Source organism: Oncorhynchus mykiss, chromosome 23 (assembly GCF_013265735.2).
Source record: "Oncorhynchus mykiss isolate Arlee chromosome 23, USDA_OmykA_1.1, whole genome shotgun sequence".
Classification (NCBI taxonomy): domain Eukaryota; kingdom Metazoa; phylum Chordata; class Actinopteri; order Salmoniformes; family Salmonidae; genus Oncorhynchus; species Oncorhynchus mykiss.
Window position 1 is genome coordinate 6018510 of NC_048587.1, and position 24634 is coordinate 6043143.

Sequence of the window (24634 nt, forward strand, 5' to 3'; positions counted from 1 at the left end):
CTCAAGGTGTGTTTATGAGTCACAGTGACACGTGTCAAGTTATTTAATTTTTTTTTTTTATTGAACCTTTATTTAACTAGGCAAGTCAGTTAAGAACAAATTCGTATTTACAATGACGGCCTACCGGGGAACAGTGGGTTAACTGCCTTGTTCAGGGGGCAGAATAACAAACTTTTACCATGTCAGCAAGGGGATTCAATCCAGCAACCTTTCGGTTACTAGTCCAACGCTCTAACCACTAGGCTACCTGCCTCCCCTCTAACCACTAGGCTACCTGCCTCCCCTCTAACCACTAGGCTACCTGCCTCCCCTCTAACCACTAGGCTACCTGCCTCCCCTCTAACCACTAGGCTACCTGCCTCCCCTCTAACCACTAGGCTACCTGCCTCCCCTCTAACCACTAGACTACCTGCCCCCCCCCCCCCTCTAACCACTAGGCTACCTGCCCCCCCCCCTCTAACCACTAGGCTACCTGCCTCCCCCCCTCTAACCACTAGGCTACCTGCCCCCCCCCCCTCTAACCACTAGACTACCTGCCCCCCCCCCCTCTAACCACTAGGCTACCTGCCCCCCCCCCCCTCTAACCACTAGACTACCTGCCCCCCCCCCCCTAACCACTAGGCTACCTGCCCCCCCCCCCTCTAACCACTAGGCTACCTGCCCCCCCCCCCTCTAACCACTAGACTACCTGCCCCCCCCCCCTCTAACCACTAGGCTACCTGCCTCCCCCCCTCTAACCACTAGGCTACCTGCCCCCCCCTCTAACCACTAGGCTACCTTCCCCCTCTAACCACTAGGCTAACTGCCCCTCTAACCACTAGGCTACCTGCCCCCTCTAACCACTAGGCTACCTGCCCCCTCTAACCACTAGGCTACCTGCCCCCCTAACCACTAGGCTACTGCACCTGCCCCCTCTAACCACTAGGCTACCTGCCCCCCCCCCCCCCCCCTCTAACCACCAGGCTACCTGCCCCCTCTAACCACTAGGCTACCTGCCCCCTCTAACCACTAGGCTACCTGCCCCCTCTAACCACTAGGCTACCTGCCCCCTCTAACCACTAGGCTACCTGCCCCCTCTAACCACTAGGCTACCTGCCTCCCCCTCTAACCACTAGGCTACCTGCCCCCTCTAACCACTAGGCTACCTGCCCCCTCTAACCACTAGGCTACCTGCCCCCTCTAACCACTAGGCTACCTGCCCCCTCTAACCACTAGGCTACCTGCCCCTCTAACCACTAGGCTACCTGCCTCCCCCTCTAACCACTAGGCTACCTGCCCCCTCTAACCACTAGGCTACCTGCCCCCTCTAACCACTAGGCTACCTGCCCCCTCTAACCACTAGGCTACCTGCCTCCCCCTCTAACCACTAGGCTACCTGCCTCCCCCTCTAACCACTAGGCTACCTGCCCCCTCTAACCACTAGGCTACCTGCCCCCTCTAACCACTAGGCTACCTGCCCCCTCTAACCACTAGGCTACCTGCCCCCTCTAACCACTAGGCTACCTGCCCCTCTAACCACTAGGCTACCTGCCTCCCCCTCTAACCACTATGCTACCTGCCCCCTCTAACCACTAGGCTACCTGCCCCCTCTAACCACTAGGCTACCTGCCCCCTCTAACCACTAGGCTACCTGCCCCCTCTAACCACTAGGCTACCTGCCCCCTCTAACCACTAGGCTACCTGCCCCCTCTAACCACTAGGCTACCTGCCCCCCTAACCACTAGGCTACTGTACCTGTACCTGTGCCACTAAAATGACATGACCACGACATGATATAAACACGCAACCTTCTGATTAAGTTGTTATTGTTGTTTATTATTGTTTCTTGACACACAGAGGGAGAGGTGGAGAAAGTGGAGTGGAGTAAACCGATCATTAACACTGTGGGGCTCAGAACGAGGTGGCTTCCTGACCAGGCTCCTTCCCCCAGTACTCAACACCAGGTAACTGACCAGGCTCCTTCTCCCGGTACTCAACACCAGGTAACTGACCAGGCTCCTTCCCCCAGTACTCAACACCAGGTAACTGACCAGGCTCCTTCCCCCAGTACTCAACACCAGGTAACTGACCAGGCTCCTTCTCCCGGTACTCAACACCAGGCTCCTTCTCCCAGTACTCAACACCAGGTAACTGACCAGGCTCCTTCTCCCAGTACTCAACACCAGGCTCCTTCTCCCAGTACTCAACATCAGGTAACTGACCAGGCTCCTTCTCTCAGTACTCAACACCAGGTAACTGACCAGGCTCCTTCTCCCAGTACTCAACACCAGGCTCCTTCCCCCAGTACTCAACACCAGGCTCCTTCCCCCAGTACTCAACACCAGGCTCCTTCTCCCAGTACTCAACACCAGGCTCCTTCCCCCAGTACTCAACACCAGGCTCCTTCCCCCAGTACTCAACACCAGGCTCCTTCTCCCAGTACTCAACACCAGGCTCCTTCCCCCAGTACTCAACACCAGGCTCCTTCCCCCAGTACTCAACACCAGGCTCCTTCTCCCAGTACTCAACACCAGGCTCCTTCTCCCAGTACTCAACACCAGGTAACTGACCTGGCTCCTTCCACCAGTATTCAACACCAGGCTCCTTCTCCCAGTACTCAACACCAGGTAACTGACCAGGCTCCTTCCCTCAGTACTCAACACCAGGCTCCTTCTCCCAGTACTCAACACCAGGTAACTGACCAGGCTCCTTCTCCCAGTACTCAACACCAGGCTCCTTCTCCCAGTACTCAACACCCGGCTCCTTCTCCCGGTACTCAACACCAGGTAACTGACCAGGCTCCTTCCCCCAGTACTCAACACCAGGTAACTGACCAGGCTCCTTCTCCCGGTAATCAACACCAGGTAACTGACCAGGCTCCTTCCCCCAGTACTCAACACCAGGTAACTGACCAGGCTCCTTCCCCCAGTACTCAACACCAGGTAACTGACCAGGCTCCTTCCCCCAGTACTCAACACCCGGCTCCTTCCCCCAGTACTCAACACCAGGCTCCTTCTCTCGGTACTCAACACCAGGTAATTGACCAGGCTCCTTCTCCCAGTACTCAACACCAGGCTCCTTCTCCCGGTACTCAACACCAGGCTCCTTCTCTCGGTACTTAACACCAGGTAACTGACCAGGCTCCTTCTCCCAGTACTCAACACCAGGCTCCTTCTCCCGGTACTCAACACCAGGCTCCTTCTCTCGGTACTCAACACCAGGTAACTGACCAGGCCCCTTCTCCCTGTACTCAACACCAGGCTCCTTCTCTCGGTACTCAACACCAGGTAACTGACCAGGCCCCTTCCCCCAGTACTCAACACCAGGTAACTGACTGATCATGTTTGTCTTTAAGGGGATACATACAGTACATATAACGGATAATGTATTGTCCAATGTCTGTTCTAACAGCCCAGAGGCAGTGAAGAGAGACGGGAAATGAAGGTAGAGAGGACGCATTAGAAGGGTGTGGGTTGGGATTCAAACCTGGCATGTGATCTGTTCTGAAGGCAGCGCCAGTAACCACTAGACCACCCCAGGCTGTAGTTTGTGCAAAGGCTGTGCTGTAGGATTAATACAGGTACTTGTTGAAGAGGTATCATAGACAGGATGCTATCGCACGGCCTCAATACACCACATGACCAACACCCTCTGACTCTTGTCTGTCTGGATCGCAGGACTGTTTTCTTAGTGCTCAGGCCTGGATATGTTTCTGAAGATCCTTGGCTTCAACAGTTGTGTTCAAGATAGCGAGGAGCTCATTGTTACATCCGAAGGGGGGGATAGGCTTTTAGCTCTGCTGGCTCTGCTTGGTGTCTGTTGGCTCTGCTTGCTGTGTGCTGGCTCTGCTTGCTGTCTGCTGGCTCTGGTTGCCTGCTGCTTGCTCTGCTTGCTGTGTGCTGGCTCTGCTTGGTGTCTGTTGGCTCTGCTTGGTGTCTGTTGGCTCTGCTTGGTGTCTGTTAGCTCTGCTTGCTGTGTGCTGGCTCTGCTTGGTGTCTGCTGGCTCTGGTTGGTGTCTGTTAGCTCTGCTTGCTGTGTGCTGGCTCTGCTTGGTGTCTGTTAGCTCTGCTTGCTGTCTGCTGGCTCTGCTTGCTGTCTGCTGGCTCTGGTTGGTGTCTGTTAGCTCTGCTTGCTGTGTGCTGGCTCTGGTTGGTGTCTGTTAGCTCTGCTTGCTGTCTGCTGGCTCTGCTTGGTGTCTGTTAGCTCTGCTTGCTGTGTGCTGGCTCTGCTTGCTGTCTGCTGGCTCTGGTTGCCTGCTGCTTGCTCTGCTTGCTGTGTGCTGGCTCTGCTTGGTGTCTGTTGGCTCTGCTTGCTGTGTGCTGGCTCTGCTTGGTGTCTGCTGGCTCTGCTTGGTGTATGTTGGCTCTGCTTGGTGTCTGTTGGCTCTGCTTGGTGTCTGCTGGCTCTGCTTGGTGTCTGTTGGCTCTGCTTGGTGTCTGTTGGCTCTGCTTGGTGTCTGTTGGCTCTGCTTGGTGTCTGTTGGCTCTGCTTGGTGTCTGTTGGCTCTGCTTGGTGTCTGTTGGCTCTGCTTGCTGTGTGCTGGCTCTGCTTGGTGTCTGTTGGCTCTGGTTACCTGCTGCTGGCTCTGTTCGCTCTGTGCTGGCTCTGTTTTCTGTCTGCTGGCTCTGCTTGCTGTCTGCTGGCTCTGGTTACCTGCTGCTGGCTCTGTTCGCTCTGTGCTGGCTCTGTTTTCTGTCTGCTGGCTCTGCTTGCTGTGTGCTGGCTCTGGTTGCTGTGTGCTGGCTCTGCTTGCTGTCTGCTGGCTCTGCTTGCTGTGTGCTGGCTCTGCTTGCTGTCTGCTGGCTCTGCTTGCTGTCTACTGGCTCTGCTTGCTGTCTGCTGGCTCTGCTTGGTGTCTGCTGGCTCTGCTTGGTGTCTGCTGGCTCTGCTTGCTGTCTGCTGGCTCTGCTTGTTGTCTGCTGGCTCTGGTTGCTGTCTGCTGGCTCTGCTTGCTGTGTGCTGGCTCTGGTTGCTGCTGGGGCTGTTGTTAAGAATGGGGAGAGGCAGTGATATGACAGCCAAAGAAGCAGAAGCCTTAAGTACTAACCACTGACACAAACAGAGAGCCACAGATACACACAGTTATTGTGCCGCATGAAATGCCCCAAGTTAGTAAGACAAGAGAAACCAATCAGCCATTGTTGAGCAAGGGGAGAGGCTGTCATATGATAGCAGTACAAACAGCAAGCTTAAGTTACCACTGAAAGGCAAAGTTGGCTTTCAACAACAACAACCACAACAACAACAACAACCACCACAACAACAACAACCACATCACCAACAACAACCACAACCACAACAACAACAACAACAACAACAACAACTGCAACCATAACAACAGCAATTACCACAACAACAACCACAATAAAAACAACAACCACATCCACAACAACAACAACATCCACAACAACAACAACATCCACAACAACAACAACATCCACAACAACCACAGCCACAGCCACAACAACCACAGCAACAGCAACAACAACAACAACCACAACATCCACCGCAACAACAACCACAACATCCACAACATCCACCACAACAACAACCACTACATCCACCACAACAACAACAACCACAGCAACAACATCAACCCCACAACCTCAACCACAACAATAACCACAACAACAACAACAACAACAACAACAACAACGTTTTTGTTGGTACAACATTACAATTGTATAATTATGGTGATAAACTAACACGTTATGAAGACACCTGAAACAGATAGTGGTTTAACTAACACATTATGAAGACACCTGAAACAGATAGTGGTTTAACTAACACATTATGAAGACACCTGAAACAGATAGTGGTTTAACTAACACATTATGAAGACACCTGAAACAGATAGTGGTTTAACACATTATGAAGACACCTGAAACAGATAGTGGTTTAACTAACACATTATGAAGACACCTGAAACAGATAGTGGTTTAACTAACACATTATGAAGACACTTGAAACAGATAGTGGTTTAACTAACACATTATGAAGACACCTGAAACAGATAGTGGTTTAACTAACACATTATGAAGACACCTGAAACAGATAGTGGTTTAACTAACACATTATGAAGACACTTGAAACAGATAGTGGTTTAACTAACACATTATGAAGACACCTGAAACAGATAGTGGTTTAACACATTATGAAGACACCTGAAACAGCTAGTGGTTTAACACATTATGAAGACACCTGAAACAGATAGTGGTTTAACTAACACATTATGAAGACACCTGAAACAGATAGTGGTTTAACACATTATGAAGACACCTGAAACAGCTAGTGGTTTAACACATTATGAAGACATCTGAAACAGATAGTGGTTTAACTAACACATTATGAAGACACCTGAAACAGATAGTGGTTTAACTAACACATTATGAAGACACCTGAAACAGATAGTGGTTTAACACATTATGAAGACACCTGAAACAGATAGTGGTTTAACTAACACATTATGAAGACACCTGAAACAGCTAGTGGTTTAACACATTATGAAGACACCTGAAACAGCTAGTGGTTTAACACATTATGAAGACACCTGAAACAGATAGTGGTTTAACTAACACATTATGAAGACACCTGAAACAGATAGTGGTTTAACTAACACATTATGAAGACACCTGAAACAGATAGTGGTTTAACACATTATGAAGACACCTGAAACAGCTAGTGGTTTAACACATTATGAAGACACCTGAAACAGCTAGTAATTTAACTAACACATTATGAAGACACCTGAAACAGATAGTGGTTTAACACATTATGAAGACATCTGAAACAGATAGTGGTTTAACTAACACATTATGAAGACACCTGAAACAGATAGTGGTTTAACTAACACATTATGAAGACACCTGAAACAGATAGTGGTTTAACACATTATGAAGACATCTGAAACAGATAGTGGTTTAACTAACACATTATGAAGACACCTGAAACAGATAGTGGTTTAACTAACACATTATGAAGACACCTGAAACAGATAGTGGTTTAACACATTATGAAGACACCTGAAACAGCTAGTGGTTTAACACATTATGAAGACACCTGAAACAGATAGTGGTTTAACACATTATGAAGACACCTGAAACAGATAGTGGTTTAACACATTATGAAGACACCCAATCTACATGATTATCTTTCTTCTTCTTCTTCGTCTTCGTCTTCTTCTTCTTCTTCTTCTGCTTCTGCTTCTCCTTCTACTTTTTCTCCTTCTTCTTCTTCTCCTTTCCCACAGGTCTCAGGCAAGGAAAGCTCAGTCCCAAGGGAGAGGGACAACAGGTCTTTAGGTTGGCAGGATCAGAGGAGAAGTTGGGCTAGCAGGACAACATCCCACCTCAGTGGTAGTGGGACTCCTACCCAGTCTAACAACTCCCTACCCGGGGCTAACACTAACTCAGAGCCTACCAGGAAGAGCCCTCTACACAGTACAACCAGCAACAACCAACAGCCTTCACACACTGAGGTTCCACCCTATGGTACCAGCTCACAGTCTCCTGGAATCCAACCTGGGGACGACTCAGACTCAGAACCCTGCTGGAGATCTTCTCTACACAGGACCAACAGCTTCCAAACGTCTTCTCCCTCGACGATCAGGCCAACAGTCCAAAATAATCCTTCACACACTGAGATAACCCCCTCTGGAACCAAATCTGCACCGTACAGGAGCAACAACCCTCTATGTAGGACAAACAGCGTCCAACAGAAACCCTCACACGCTGAGTTAACTCCTTATAGAACCAGCTCAGAGCCTTACAGAGCAACCTCTCTACAAAAACGAACAAGTTGTCTTCCACAAACTTCTCCTGCTGGGGTAGTATCACCCCCGGCCCCTAGGACCACTACAGGTGCTACCATCGTCCTGAAGACAACTACACCAGCCTTCTCCTCCATTACCATCGCCACCAAGAAGATCTCCAGGACGACAAGCCTCCCTGGGTCTAGACCTCTGAGCCCTGGATCTAGAGCCCCCAGACCCCAGAGCTACCACTCTGACGAGGCCAGGGTCCCAGGCTATAAAGCCCCTAGGCCCCAGAGCTACCACTGCGACGAGGCCATAGTCCCAGGCTATAAAACCCCCAGGCCCCAGAGCTACCACTGCGACGAGGCCAGAGTCCCAGGCTATAAAACCCCTAGGCCCCAGAGCTACCACTGCGACGAGGCCAGGGTCCCAGGCTATAAAACCCCCAGGCCCCAGAGCTACCACACAAACCAGTCCAGACTCTCCACCACATGCACCTCTGTCACCCAGCAGGACCAGGTCCATCACCACCACCCCACCGGCAACGACCCCAGCTCCACCCCTGTCACCCTCAGGAGAAAGTCCACCGCCACCATAGTCAAAGTGACCGAGCACAGAAGGATGACCTCTGAACCTGTCAACCGACTGAACGGAAGGCAGAGCCCTGTTTCATCTGTGTCAGGTGACCAACCAAATGATCAGGGCACGGCGGTTCACAGGAGAAAAGCCACCGTCATAAAAGTGACCGAGCACAGAGAGAGCTACAGCCCAGGTCAGGATGCCAGTGGTGTGATCAGAAGCAGCAGTAGACCGTCAGAGTACAGACACAGTTACACAGAGGGAGTGTACACACACAAATCCCCGTGGCAACAATCCCCGTGGCAACAAGGAGCCATGAATTCAAACATGAACTCTGTGGAATCACTCCAGAGTACCCCTCCCTCCCAGTACCTTCTAGAATCATCTATGGGCAGGATAGACAGGCCCAACTCTGCTCTGTTCCTGACTCCAAACAAGTCCACCTCAACCACTACAGTTGCTCTGAGGGACCCAGAAGGAAGCAGAGGTGGAGGGAAGCCAATACAGAAGTCTACCCTGATGCTGTTCATAAACCCCTCTTCTCCCTCTTCCAGAGAGACATCCATAGAGAAGGTTGGTGTAGAGAGAGGAGGCGAAGAGAGACGGGCTCGGGACAGAGCCAGAAGACCAGCGAGCTGCTATGCTAATGTGTTTGGCCACACTGACCCGACAGAGCCATGCCCAGTCTCAGAGACTGTTACTGTTACACAAGCTGGACCTGGGAACTGGAGCCCAGAGTCTGTTACACAAGCTGGACCCGGGAACTGGAGCCCAGAGACTGTTACACAAGCTGGACCCGGGAACTGGAGCCCAGAGACTGTTACACAAGCTGGACCCAGGAACTGGAGCCCAGAGACTGTTACACAAGCTGGACCCGGGAACTGGAGCCCAGAGACTGTTACACAAGCTGGACCCGGGAACTGGAGCCCAGAGACTGTTACACAAGCTGGACCCGGGAACTGGAGCCCAGAGACTGTTACACAAGCTGGACCCGGGAACTGGAGCCCAGAGACTGTTACACAAGCTGGACCCGGGAACTGGAGCCCAGAGACTGTTACACAAGCTGGACCCAGGAACTGGAGCCCAGTGACTGTTACACAAGCTGGACCCGGGATCTGGAGCCCAGAGACTGTTACACAAGCTGGACCCGGGATCTGGAGCCCAGAGACTGTTACACAAGCTGGACCCGGGAACTGGAGCCCAGAGACTGTTACTGTTACACAAACTGGACCCAGGAACTGGAGCCCAAAGACTGTTACACAAGCTGGACCCGGGAACTGGAGCCCAGAGACTGTTACACAAGCTGGACCCAGGAACTGGAGCCCAGAGACTGTTACACAAGCTGGACCCAGGAACTGGAGCACAGAGACTGTTACACAAGCTGGACCCAGGAACTGGAGCCCAGAGACTGTTACACAAGCTGGACCCGGGCATTGGAGCATGGGACATCCTAACCAGACCCAGAATTCTAATATTGACCCAGTGAGGGACCGGGTCAAGGACACTGCTACCAGCAACAGTAGATTAAACACTGGATCTTCTAGCTCTTCCATCAGTGCTGGACCAGCAGGCAGGGACAGGGAGATGTGTCCCCCAGAGACAGAGTCCTCCAGACCAGAGGGAAGAGGGACTGAGAGAGAGATGTGTCCCCCAGAGACAGAGTCCTCCAGACCAGAGGGAAGAGGGACTGAGAGAGAAGGAGATGTAACACATCATTCACACCAGGCAGATGCCAGGAGCAGCCAACCACAACCTCCAGCTATCACTCTCATCAAGCACCAAGGTAGGAGTTACTGTCTCACGGTTCCCAGAGCTGTTGATAGGAAATGACTACATATGACTCTGACTGACTCAGTGGAGGCTGGTGAGAAGAGCTGTAGGAGGACAGGCTCATTGTAAAACTGGAATGTAATAAATGGAACAGGGTCATGTGGTTTCCATATGTTTGATGATGTTGAGAGCGTACAATAAATTCCATTCCAGATATTACAATGAGCCCGTCCTCCTATAGCTCCTCCCACCAGCCTCCTCTGGACTGACTGTACCAGTCTCTGTATTAGAGCATTGTCTAAGTATATAGGTTCTCTGTACAGCTGTGTGTGTGTGTGTGTGTGTGTGTGTGTGTGTGTGTGTGTGTGTGTGTGTGTGTGTGTGTGTGTGTGTGTATGTGTGTGTGTGTTTTGTGTGTATGTGTGTGTGTGTGTGTTTTGTCTGTGTGTCTCCGTGTGTGTGTGTGTGTGTGTGTCTCTGTGTGTGTGTGTGTCTCTGTGTGTGTGTGTGTCTCTCTGTGTGTGTGTGTCTCTGTGTGTGTGTCTGTCTCTGTGTGTGTGTGTGTGTGTGTGTGTCTCTCTCTGTGTGTGTGTGTGTGTGTGTGTGTGTGTGTGTGTGTGTGATGCTATAGAATCTGTTTATTTGTCATACACATTTCACCACTCTCAGGTTTGATTCGTCCTCAGTCTTCCATGATGGATAATTGAACCGTATTATGTTATTGTATTGTGATGAATCATTTATTCTCCTCAGTTTAAATGAAACTCTCACTGCAGGGTATCTGCATCCGCGGTGGTTCGTTGTCATACAGCACCGTTATCCTGAAGCAGAGAGGAGGTCCTTTCTAGCTCTCTCGCTCTCTTTTTCTCTCTTTATAGCTCCCCCTCTCTCTCTCTCTCTCTCTATCTCTCTCACTGTCTATCTCTCACTCTCTCTCTCACTCTCTATCTATCTCTCTATCTCTCACTCTCTCTCTAGCTCTCTATCTCTCACTCTCTCTCTCACTCTCTATCTATCTCTCTATCTCTCACTCTCTCTCTCACTCTCTCTCTAGCTCTCTATCTCTCACTCTCTCTCTCACTCTCTATCTATCTCTCTATCTCTCACTCTCTCTCTAGCTCTCTCTCTCACTCTCTCTCTCACTCTCTATCTATCTCACTCTCTCTCTAGCTCTCTATCTCTCACTCTCTCTCTCACTCTCTATCTCTCACTATCTATCTCTCACTCTCTCTCTCACTCTCTATCTATCTCTCTATCTCTCACTCTCTAGCTCTCTATCTCTCACTCTGTCTCTCACTCTCTAGCTCTCTAGCTCTCACTCTCTATCTCTCTATCTCTATCTCTGTCTCTATCTCTCACTCTCTCTCTCTAGCTCTCTATCTCTCTCTCTCTCTCTCTCTCTCTCTCTCTAGCTCTCTATCTCTCACTCTCTAGCTCTCTATCTCTCACTCTCTATCTCTCTATCTCTAGCTCACTATCTCTCACTCTCTGTATCTCTCTCTCTCTCTCTCTCTCTCTCTCTCTATCTCTCTTTCATTTTCCCACGCATCCTTTGTATTTCTGTCCTTTTTTCACAGGCGGAGAGAAAGGCAGAGAGGGAGAGAGGATTCCAGGGGAATTAAGAACTGCTTAATGTGATAGAAATAATAGAAGACTTAGTGGAACTGATTGAAAGCACACACCCTCCTGGTCTGGCTTCAACTCCCTAACAATACAGCCATATCATTATACAGTTCTATATTCTATATTCTATATTCTATATTATAATAACACAGTATTATACAGTATTCTATATTATAATAACACAGTATTATACAGTATTCTATATTATAATAACACAGTATAATACAGTATTCTATATTATAATAACACAGTATTATACAGTATTCTATATTATAATAACAGTATTATACAGTATTCTATATTATAATAACAGTATTATACAGTATTCTATATTATAATAATACAGTATTATACAGTATTCTATATTATAATAACACAATATTATACAGTATTCTATATTATAATAACACAGTATTATACAGTATTCTATATTATAATAACACAGTATTATACAGTATTCTATATTATAATAACATAGTATTATACAGTATTCTATATTATAATAACACAGTATTATACAGTATTCTATATTATAATAACACAGTATTATACAGTATTCTATATTATAATAACAGTATTATACAGTATTCTATATTATAATAACAGTATTATACAGTATTCTATATTATAATAATACAGTATTATACAGTATTCTATATTATAATAACACAATATTATACAGTATTCTATATTATAATAACACAGTATTATACAGTATTCTATATTATAATAACACAGTATTATACAGTATTCTATATTATAATAACACAGTATTATACAGTATTCTATATTATAATAACACAGTATTATACAGTATTCTATATTATAATAACACCGTATTATAAAGTATTCTATATTATAATAATACAGTATTATACAGTATTCTATATTATAATAACAGTATTATACAGTATTCTATATTATAATAACAGTATTATACAGTATTCTATATTATAATAATACAGTATTATACAGTATTCTATATTATAATAACACAGTATTATACAGTATTCTATATTATAATAACACAGTATTATACAGTATTCTATATTATAATAACACAGTATTATACAGTATTCTATATTATAATAACACAGTATAATACAGTATTCTATATTATAATAACACAGCATTATACAGTATTCTATATTATAATAACAGTATTATACAGTATTCTATATTATAATAACAGTATTATACAGTATTCTATATTATAATAATACAGTATTATACAGTATTCTATATTATAATAACACAATATTATACAGTATTCTATATTATAATAACACAGTATTATACAGTATTCTATATTATAATAACACAGTATTATACAGTATTCTATATTATAATAACATAGTATTATACAGTATTCTATATTATAATAACACAGTATTATACAGTATTCTATATTATAATAACACAGTATTATACAGTATTCTATATTATAATAACAGTATTATACAGTATTCTATATTATAATAACAGTATTATACAGTATTCTATATTATAATAATACAGTATTATACAGTATTCTATATTATAATAACACAGTATTATACAGTATTCTATATTATAATAACATAGTATTATACAGTATTCTATATTATAATAACACAGTATTATACAGTATTCTATATTATAATAACACAGTATTATACAGTATTCTATATTATAATAACACAGTAATTATACAGTATTCTATATTATAATAACAGTATTATACAGTATTCTATATTATAATAATACAGTATTATACAGTATTCTATATTATAATAACACAGTAATTATACAGTATTCTATATTATAATAACACAGTAATTATACAGTATTCTATATTATAATAACACAGTAATTATACAGTATTCTATATTATAATAACAGTATTATACAGTATTCTATATTATAATAATACAGTATTATACAGCATTCTATATTATAATAACACAGTATTATACAGTATTCTATATTATAATAACAGTATTATACAGTATTCTATATTATAATAACAGTATTATACAGTATTCTATATTATAATAACACAGTAATTATACAGTATTCTATATTATAATAATACAATATTATACAGTATTCTATATTACAATAACACAGTATTATACAGTATTCTATATTATAATAACACAGTAATTATACAGTATTCTATATTATAATAACACAATACATTTATAGAGTTTGTTATGTATTTGAATAAGAAGAATACATATATTGAGCATGTAATTGTGTCCTCCAGTACTCCAGTCTGTGGTGTAGTACTATTGCATGTCTGAAAGAGAGACTGTCAGTTCAATAAGTAACGGTGGATCTTGCTGAGAGCTTTCTGCATGCTGTCTCTGCAGCTATTCCCTTCTTCGTGCTCTCACGCTTCCCTGTGTGAAATTTTCTCATTATTTTTTAATCAGGCTCATTACGAGTGTCATTCGTTAATTACCAAGGCCTGAGGCGCATCAGCTTAAAGTAAATGTTTGATGTGGTTTGGTTGCAAAGGTACAGTGGGGCAAAAAAGTATTTAGTCAGCCACCAATTGTGCAAGTTCTCCCACTTAAAAAGATGAGAGAGGCCTGTAATTTTCATCATAGGTACACTTCAACTATGACAGACAAAATGAGGGGAAAAAAATCCAGAAAATCACATTTTAGGATTTTTATGAATATATTTGCAAATTATGGTGTACTGTACCACTTGACACCAGTAGGAGAGGAATGTTATGGAGTATAATATACCACCTGACACCAGTAGGAGAGGAATGTTATGGAGTATAATATACTACCTGACACCAGTAGGAGGGGAATGTTATGGAGTATAATATACCACCAGACACCAGTAGGAGGGGAATGTTATGGAGTATAATATACCACCAGACACCAGTAGGAGGGGAATGTTATGGAGTATAATATACCACCAGACACCAGTAGGAGGGGAATGTTATGGAGTATAATATACCACCTGACACCAGTAGGAGAGGAATGTTATGGAGTATAATATACCACCTGACACCAGTAGGAGAGGAATGTTATGGAGTATAATATACCATCTGACACCAGTAGGAGAGGAATGTTATGGAGTATAATATACCACCTGACACCAGTAGGAGAGGAATGTATTGGAGTATAATATACCACCTGACACCAGTAGGAGGGGAATGTTATGGAGTATAATATACCACCTGACACCAGTAGGAGAGGAATGTTATGGAGTATAATATACCACCTGACACCAGTAGGAGGGGAATGTTATGGAGTATAATATACCACCTGACACCAGTAGGAGAGGAATATTATGGAGTATAATATACCACCTGACACCAGTAGGAGGGGAATGTTATGGAGTATAATATACCACCTGACACCAGTAGGAGAGGAATGTTATGGAGTATAATATACCACCTGACACCAGTAAGAGGGGAATGTTATGGAGTATAATATACCACCTGACACCAGTAGGAGAGGAATGTTATGGAGTATAATATACCACCTGACTGACACCAGTAGGAGAGGAATGTTATGGAGTATAATATACCATCTGACACCAGTAGGAGAGGAATGTTATGGAGTATAATATACCACCTGACACCAGTAGGAGAGGAATGTTATGGAGTATAATATACCACCTGACACCAGTAGGAGAGGAATGTTATGGAGTATAATATACCACCTGACACCAGTAGGAGGGGAATGTTATGGAGTATAATATACCACCTGACACCAGTAGGAGGGGAATGTTATGGAGTATAATATACCACCTGACACCAGTAGGAGAGGAATGTTATGGAGTATAATATACCACCTGACACCAGTAAGAGGGGAATGTTATGGAGTATAATATACCACCTGACTGACACCAGTAGGAGAGGAATGTTATGGAGTATAATATACCATCTGACACCAGTAGGAGAGGAATGTTATGGAGTATAATATACCACCTGACACCAGTAGGAGAGGAATGTTATGGAGTATAATATACCACCTGACACCAGTAGGAGGGGAATGTTATGGAGTATAATATACCACCTGACACCAGTAGGAGGGGAATGTTATGGAGTATAATATACCACCTGACACCAGTAGGAGAGGAATGTTATGGAGTATAATATACCACCTGACACCAGTAAGAGGGGAATGTTATGGAGTATAATATACCACCTGACTGACACCAGTAGGAGAGGAATGTTATGGAGTATAATATACCATCTGACACCAGTAGGAGAGGAATGTTATGGAGTATAATATACCACCTGACACCAGTAGGAGAGGAATGTTATGGAGTATAATATACCACCTGACACCAGTAGGAGAGGAATGTTATGGAGTATAATATACCACCTGACACCAGTAGGAGAGGAATGTTATGGAGTATAATATACCACCTGACACCAGTAGGAGGGGAATGTTATGGAGTATAATATACCACCTGACACCAGTAGGAGAGGAATGTTATGGAGTATAATATACCACCTGACACCAGTAGGAGAGGAATGTTATGGAGTATAATATACCACCTGACACCAGTAGGAGAGGAATGTTATGGAGTAAAATATACCACCTGACACCAGTAGGAGAGGAATGTTATGGAGTATAATATACCACCTGACACCAGTAGGAGAGGAATGTTATGGAGTATAATATACCACCTGACACCAGTAGGAGGGGAATGTTATGGAGTATAATATACCACCTGACACCAGTAGGAGAGGAATGTTATGGAGTATAATATACCACCTGACACCAGTAGGAGGGGAATGTTATGGAGTATAATATACCACCTGACACCAGTAGGAGAGGAATGTTATGGAGTATAATATACCACCTGACACCAGTAGGAGGGGAATGTTATGGAGTATAATATACCACCTGACACCAGTAGGAGAGGAATGTTATGGAGTATAATATACCACCTGACACCAGTAGGAGAGGAATGTTATGGAGTATAATATACCACCTGACACCAGTAGGAGAGGAATGTTATGGAGTATAATATACCACCTGACACCAGTAGGAGGGGAATGTTATGGAGTATAATATACCACCTGACACCAGTAGGAGAGGAATGTTATGGAGTATAATATACCACCTGACACCAGTAGGAGAGGAATGTTATGGAGTATAATATACCACCTGACACCAGTAGGAGGGGAATGTTATGGAGTATAATATACCACCTGACACCAGTAGGAGAGGAATGTTATGGAGTATAATATACCACCTGACACCAGTAGGAGAGGAATGTTATGGAGTATAATATACCACCTGACACCAGTAGGAGGGGAATGTTATGTAGTATAATATACCACCTGACACCAGTAGGAGAGGAATGTTATGGAGTATAATATACCACCTGACACCAGTAGGAGGGGAATGTTATGGAGTATAATATACCTGTAGCAGGACTGGCAGGAAAAGTGTATTTTTAAATGTTGTATTTATTTTTATTTCACCTTTAATTTAACCAGGTAGGCTAGTTGAGAACACCTTTAATTTTACCAGGTAGGTTAGTTTGGAACAAGTTCTCATTTACAACTGTGATCTGGCCAAGATAAAGCAAAGCAGTTCGACACATACAACAAAAACAGAGTTACGCTTTTAATAAACTTTAAATTAGCCTCTTTTATCCTGTAATTTTGTCATTGTTATGTTCTAAATGTTTTCCACACGAAGGGGATTTAATTCCGACTATAGACCTACTCCTGTAACACATTCTCTATGTCACTTAGGAAAATACATCATTAACTTAATTGTATGTATATTGATCTTGGTTGGCACAACTTCAACTCTTTTCTAAAAGTCATCCAAATAAAATTGATTTGTCGCTAACTGTCTAACAAAGGCGTCCTGTGTTTCAGAGCCCCAGTCACATCAGCAGTCTCCCGAGGCTGTCCTGGCCCTCAACGCTGCCGCCGTCATAGCTCATATCAAACTCCAGAGACAACTGAGCCTGAGGAAGACAACACCACATGACCTTTCTACAAGGTCACCCACCACACCAGAGGAGGGAAAAACACTGGGTATTGTTGCTTTTTTAAAAGTTTTTGCCTCGACGTTGATGACCTTCACAGAGCATAGCTCATAACAAATATCGATCCCCGAGACAATTACCTGAAAGAATTTCAGTTAAATGTCAGAAGTGTTGCTGGGTTCTAACTTTTGAGTAGGCATTAGAGAAACAACATGTGTCTTGCTTGAAGGTTTCTCTCTCTGTGTGTGTGTGTGTGTGTGTCAGGTTAATTGTTCCTGAAATTGTCTTTATAATCAGATAATTGTCTTGAGTTCAGATTATAAATCCCATTTTTGATTGAAAGGTAAAATAAAGTTATAGGAAGGATAAATACTTTGTTATATACATTTTATTGAATTAGTTTGAGAGAGAACGAGAAATCAACACACCCTCTCTTTTCTCTCTCTCTTTCCCTCTCTCTCTCTCTACCCTTCTCTCTCTCTCGCTCTCTTTCTCTCTCTCTCTCTACCCTTCTCTCTCTCTCTCTCTCTTGCTCTCTCGCTCTCTTTCTCTCTCTCTCTCTCTCTCTCTCTACCCTTCTCTCTCTCTCTCTCACTCACTCACTCACTCACTCACTCACTCACTCACTCACTCACTCACTCACTCACTCACTCACTCACTCACTCACTCACTCACTCACTCACTCACTCACTCACTCACTCACTCACTCACTTCTAGTGAAAGATGCTGGGGGTTGTGTGCGACCCAGGACTGATGACAACAGACTAGACCCTGGTGAGACCACCAGAACCACACATCACACAACCCAGATTGATGTTGGATTTATTCCCCTGAATTCTGACTCTGACCCGGAAACAAGCAAAGCCAACATTCCATCACCCAGGGTAAGTTGAAGTTACCAGCTCCTAGCCATCTCATAGCCAGCAGGGTAAGTTGAAGTTCTGGAGTAAGTCTTGGATGCATGAAACTCATGAAACTTGATGATGAAAGACGTGTCTTGGGCTCCAGGCTAAATGCTTTCACAACAGGCCTGTTCATCTCTCAGCATAGTCAAGTCAGAGATGTTGCATGCTGGGACAGTATCTTGTTATATTTTTCCTCTCCGGCGAAAAAACACACACTACATTTCTGTAAGGGAGAAATCAATAGTAACACAACATGCGCCATCGCCTAGCCAGCCTCCCTCCACATGAAGAATACCAGCTCCTAGCCAGCCTCCCTCCACATAAAGAATACCAGCTCCTAGCCAGCCTCCCTCCACATGAAGAATACCAGCTCCTAGCCAGCCTCCCTCCACATGAAGAATACCAGCTCCTAGCCATCTCCTAGCCAGCCTCCCTCCACATGAAGAATACCAGCTCCTAGCCAGTCTCCCTCCACATGAAGAATACCAGCTCCTAGCCAGCCTCCCTCCACATAAAGAATACCAGCTCCTAGCCAGCCTCCCTCCACATAAAGAATACCAGCTCCTAGCCAGCCTCCCTCCACATGAAGAATACTAGCTCCTAGCCATCTCCTAGCCAGCCTCCCTCCACATTAAGAATACCAGCTCATAGCCAACCTCCCTCCACATGAAGAATACCAGCTCCTAGCCATCTGCTAGCCAGCCTCCCTCCACATGAAGAATACCAGCTCCTAGCCAGCCTCCCTCCACATGAAGAATACCAGCTCCTAGCCATCTCCTAGCCATCTCCTAGCCAGCACCTAGCCAGCTCCTAGCCAGCTCCTAGCCATCTCCTAGCCAGCTCCTAGCCAGCCTCCCTCCACATGAAGAATACCAGCTCCTAGCCATCTCCTAGCCATATCCTAGCCAGCTCCTAGCCAGCTCCTAGCCAGCCTCCCTCCACATGAAGAATACCAGCTCCTAGCCAGCTCCTAGCCATCTCCTAGCCATCTCCTAGCCAGCTCCTAGCCAGCTCCTAACCATCTCCTAGCCAGCCTCCCTCCACATGAAGAATACCAGCTCCTAGCCATCTCCTAGCCAGCCTCCCTCCACATGAAGAATACCAGCTCCTAGCCAGCTCCTAGCCAGCTCCTAGCCAGCCTCCCTCCACATGAAGAATACCAGCTCCTAGCCATCTCCTAGCCAGCTCCTAGCCAGCACCTAGCCATCTCCTAGCCAGCTCCTAGCCAGCTCCTAGCCAGCCTCCCTCCACATGAAGAATACCAACTACTAGCCATCTCCTAGCCATCTCCTAGCCATCTCCTAGCCAGCTCCTAGCCAGCTCCCAGCCAGCCTCCCTCCACATGAAGAATACCAGCTCCTAGCCAGCTCCTAGCCATCTCCTAGCCAGCCTCCCTCCACATGAAGATTACCAGCTCCTAGCCAGCTCCTAGCTAGCTCCTAGCCAGCTCCTAGCCAGCTCCTAGCCAGCTCCTAGCCAGCTCCTAGCCAGCACCTAGCCAGCTCCTAGCCAGCCTCCCTCCATATGAAGAGTACCAGCTCCTAGCCGGCCTCCCTCCAGATGAAGAGTAGCAGCTTCTAGCCAGCTCCTAGCCAGCCTCCCTCCACATGAATAATACCAGCTCCTAGCCATCTCCTAGCCAGCTCCAAGCCAGCACCTAGCCAGCTCCTAGCCATCTCCTAGCCAGCTCCTAGCCAGCTCCTAGCCAGCCTCCCTCCACATGAAGAATACCAGCTCCTAGCCAGCTCCTAGCCATCTCCTAGCCAGCTCCTAGCCAGCTCCTAGCCAGCCTCCCTCCACATGAAGAATACCAGCTCCTAGCCATCTCCTAGCCAGCCTCCCTCCACATGAAGAATACCAGCTCCTAGCCAGCCTCCCTCCACATGAAGAATACCAGCTCCTAGCCAGCCTCCCTCCACATGAAGAATATCAGCTCCTAGCCAGCCTCCCTCCACATGAAGAATACCAGCTCCTAGCCATCTCCTAGCCAGCTCCTAGCCAGCCTCCCTCCACATGAAGAATACCAGCTCCTAGCCATCTCCTAGCCAGCTCCTAGCCAGCACCTATCCATCTCCTAGCCAGCTCCTAGCCATCTCCTAGCCAGCTCCTAGCCAGCCTCCCTCCACATGAAGAATACCTTCTCCTAGCCATCTCCTAGCCATCTCCTAGCCATCTCCTAGCCATCTCATAGCCAGCTCCTAGCCAGCCTCCCTCCACATGAAGAATACCAGCTCCTAGCCAGCTCCTAGCCATCTCCTAGCCATCTCCTAGCCATCTCCTAGCCATCTCATAGCCAGCTCCTAGCCAGCCTCCCTCCACATGAAGAATACCAGCTCCTAGCCAGCCTCCCTCCACATGAAGAGTACCAGCTCCTAGCCAGCCTCCCTCCACATGAAGAGTACCAGTTCCTGGCCAGCCTCCCTCCACATGAAGAGTACCAGCTCCTAGCCAGCTCCTAGCCAGCCTCCCTCCTCATGAAGAATACCAGCTCCTAGCCAGCTCCTAGCCAGCTCCTAGCTAGCTCCTAGCCAGCTCCTAGCCAGCTTCCCTCCACATGAATAGTACCAGCTCCTAGCCAGCTCCTAGCTAGCTCCTAGCCAGCTCCTAGCTAGCTCCTAGCCAGCTCCTAGCCAGCCTCCCTCCACATGAAGTGTGCCAGCATCAGGAGTTCCAGGCGTACCTCAGGGCAGTGTCCTCGGCCCCCTTGCTGAAGCTCGCTCTCACAGGGCAGATAGATGTTGTAATCACGTTAGTTGAATTCACTGACAGCAGGTCAGTTTAGATAAGAGTGTCTGCTAAATGACTAAAACATCTCTGCTTCTGGCCCACATACAGGAGGCTCTGGAGCGATCCAGACCACACTTCATCAGTCGCTCTCAGGGCAGACTGAGAGAGATGGAGAGGCGGGCGGAAGAGAGGAGGGAGGAGAGGCGCTCTGACCACCAGCCAGAGGAGACGATGCTGATGCACCATAGAGGACACAGCACCAGAACCAGTCCTCTCAGTGGTACGGTACCACTGACTGTTTCTCTCTCTCTGTCATAGAGGACACAGCACCAGAACCAGTCTGAGTGGTACGGTACCACTGACTGTTTCTCTCTCTCTGTCATAGAGGACACAGCACCAGAACCAGTCTGAGTGGTACGGTACCACTGACTCTTTCTCTCTCTCTCTCTCTCTCTCTCTCTCTCTCTCCTCTCTCTCTGTCTCTCTCCCTCTCTGTCTCTCTCCATCTCCCTCTCTCTCTCTCCCTCTCTCTCTCTCTCTCTCTCTCTCTCCCTCTCTCTCTCTCTCTCTCTCTCTCTCTCTCTCTCACACACACACCATCTCTTTCACTATGACACCCATTGTTCCCATGCAGCTGCAGTGGGCTGTATTGCCACACACATAGTCACAGCTCTCTTCTGTCTGCACATTTGCCCCCCTCAGGCTCGTTGTATATCTACATAACATGATACAACGGAAACAAGACATCTACCCACATGTTTGTTCATATTATTCCAGTTTTCTTTGTTTTTCATATACATACATGTCTCTCTATTGATGGGGAGAAAATGACTGGCGTCACAGACAGATCCCTGACCTTCAGACGTCATGAGTTTGTTTATCTGTCAATGCAGCGTGTCTATCGGATCAGCAGATTTCCCTGCTGAATAGCAGCTTTAAAAAGGGGGCAATTTGTATTCGCTAAATCGAATATTTAGACTTTTAAATCGATTATAGATACCCGTGAGCTCGGTTCAACTGTCAAACCCCATCAGAACCTAAAATATACGTTTAAAAAAACAAATCCTGTCTTTGCAAACAATGTAATTGTAAACAAACACTGTACAGCCTCAGAACATGTTTAAACTGTAATGATGATATCATGGATGGTCAGTCCTTGTAGCCACAGTTCTGTCTATGAATTTGAGAGAGGTTACATGTCTCAATCCCCATCCCTCATTTGTTTACCAAAACAGTGGCGGGGGTGTACCTTTGTTATGGTTTGAAATTAAGATTTATGCTGATTTCATAGTGCTTACTGCCCCCTGCTGGTCCTGGTGTGAAACTACACCATTGGCTCAGATCAATGATAATGGCATTGAGTTATAAAGGATTATTCATAGGAGAATTGCCCTATTGTCAAAACAAAGACACACTTCTTGTATGATAATTAATGCAGGATATGACCTCATTCAAGCAAATCAATGCAAGAAAAACTGTACCTGCCTGCCGCAGTGAAAAACATATCTCTTCCAGGTGATAGTGAATGTAGTCATTTTGTCTGGCAGGCAGTAGTCATCTTCTCTGACAGGCCGTAGTCATCTTCTCTGGTCGGTAGTAGTCATCTTCTCTGACAGGTAGAAGTCATCTTCTCTGACAGGCAGTAGTCATCTTCTTTGACAGGCAGTAGTCATCTTGTCTGGTCGGTAGTAGTCATCTTCTCTGACAGGCAGTAGTCATCTTTTCTGACAGGCAGTAGTCATCTTCTCTGACAGGCAGTAGTCATCTTCTCTGACAGGCAGTAGTCATCTTCTCTGACAGGCAGTAGTCATCTTCTCTGACAGGTAGAAGTCATCTTCTCTGGCAGGCAGTAGTCATCTTCTCTGACAGGCAGTAGTCATCTTCCCTGACAGGCAGTAGTCATCTTCTCTGACAGGCAGTAGTCATCTTCTCTGACAGGCAGTAGTCATCTTCTCTGACAGGCAGTAGTCATCTTCTCTGGCAGGCAGTAGTCATCTTCTCTGACAGGCAGTAGTCACCTTCTCTGACAGGCAGTAGTCATCTTCTCTGGCAGGCAGTAGTCATCTTCTCTGACAGGCAGTAGTCACCTTCTCTGACAGGCATCTTCTCTGACAGGCAGAAGTCATCTTCTCGGGCAGGGGTAGTGCTGTGTTTGCACAGTGTTAATTATCTATCTCTCTGAAAAGTCAGTTAATCTCTTCAAGCTCAGGAAGAGTAGGAGTTGTTACTTAACTGTGAATCCTCAATTCTCAACTCAATCAAATCATTGTAAACTGTAAATAAGAATAATAATTGTAAATAAGAATTTGTTCTTAAACTGACTTGCCTAGTTAAAATAAAGGTTAAATAAATAAAAATCTAATTGTATTTGTCACATGCTGTGTAAACAACAGGTGTAGACTAACAGTGAAATGCTGACTGACGGGGTCCTTTCCCAACAATGACACAATGAACAAATACACAATGAGTAACTAACTATAACTTGTCCTAGTCTGTGTAAAACAGCTGTAGAACTTTATGAGGATCTGAGGACCAAATCTTTTCAGCCTCCTGAGGGAGAAGAGGTGTTGTGGTGCTGGTGTGTGTTGACCACGATAGTTCCTTAGTGATGTGGTGCTGGTGTGTGTGGACCACGATAGTTCCTTAGTGATGTGGTGCTGGTGTGTTAGGACCACGATAGTTCCTTAGTGTTGTGGTGCTGGTGTGTGTGGACCACGATAGTTCCTTAGTGATGTGGTGCTGGTGTGTTAGGACCACGATAGTTCCTTAATATTGTGGTGCTGGTGTGTGTGGACCACGATAGTTCCTTAGTGTTGTGGTGCTGGTGTGTGTGGACCACGATAGTTCCTTAGTGATGTGGTGCTGGTGTGTTAGGACCACGATAGTTCCTTAGTGTTGTGGTGCTGGTGTGTGTGGACCACGATAGTTCCTTAGTGATGTGGTGCTGGTGTGTTAGGACCACGATAGTTCCTTAGTGTTGTGGTGCTGGTGTGTGTGGACCACGATAGTTCCTTAGTGTTGTGGTGCTGGTGTGTGTGGACCACGATAGTTCCTTAATGTTGTGGTGCTGGTGTGTGTGGACCACGATGAGGATCAGCTCATCCTGCCCATCTCACAGTCATATGTTCCCATCGTATCAGCTCATCCTGCCCATCTCACAGTCATATGTTCCCATCGTATCAACTCATCCTGCCCATCTCACAGTAATATGTTCCCATTGTATCAGCTCATCCTGCCCATCTCACAGTAATATGTTCCCATTGTATCAGCTCATCCTGTCCATCTCACAGTCATATGTTCCCATTGTATCAGCTCATCCTACCCATCTCAC

The 24634-nt window shown here is 45.7% G+C and overlaps 1 protein-coding gene across 1 annotated transcript in view; it reads left to right on the plus strand.

Annotated features, from left to right (window-relative positions):
* Positions 1 to 24634, plus strand: part of LOC118943860 (mucin-2-like) — a 62727-nt gene that overhangs the window by 12696 nt on the left and 25397 nt on the right. The window contains exons 4-8 of the mRNA XM_036960169.1: positions 1837 to 1943; positions 7229 to 10094; positions 17559 to 17720; positions 18389 to 18555; positions 21412 to 21583. Of these exons, the coding sequence (XP_036816064.1) occupies positions 1837 to 1943; positions 7229 to 10094; positions 17559 to 17720; positions 18389 to 18555; positions 21412 to 21583 (3474 nt within the window). The remainder of the gene's footprint in view (positions 1 to 1836; positions 1944 to 7228; positions 10095 to 17558; positions 17721 to 18388; positions 18556 to 21411; positions 21584 to 24634) is intronic.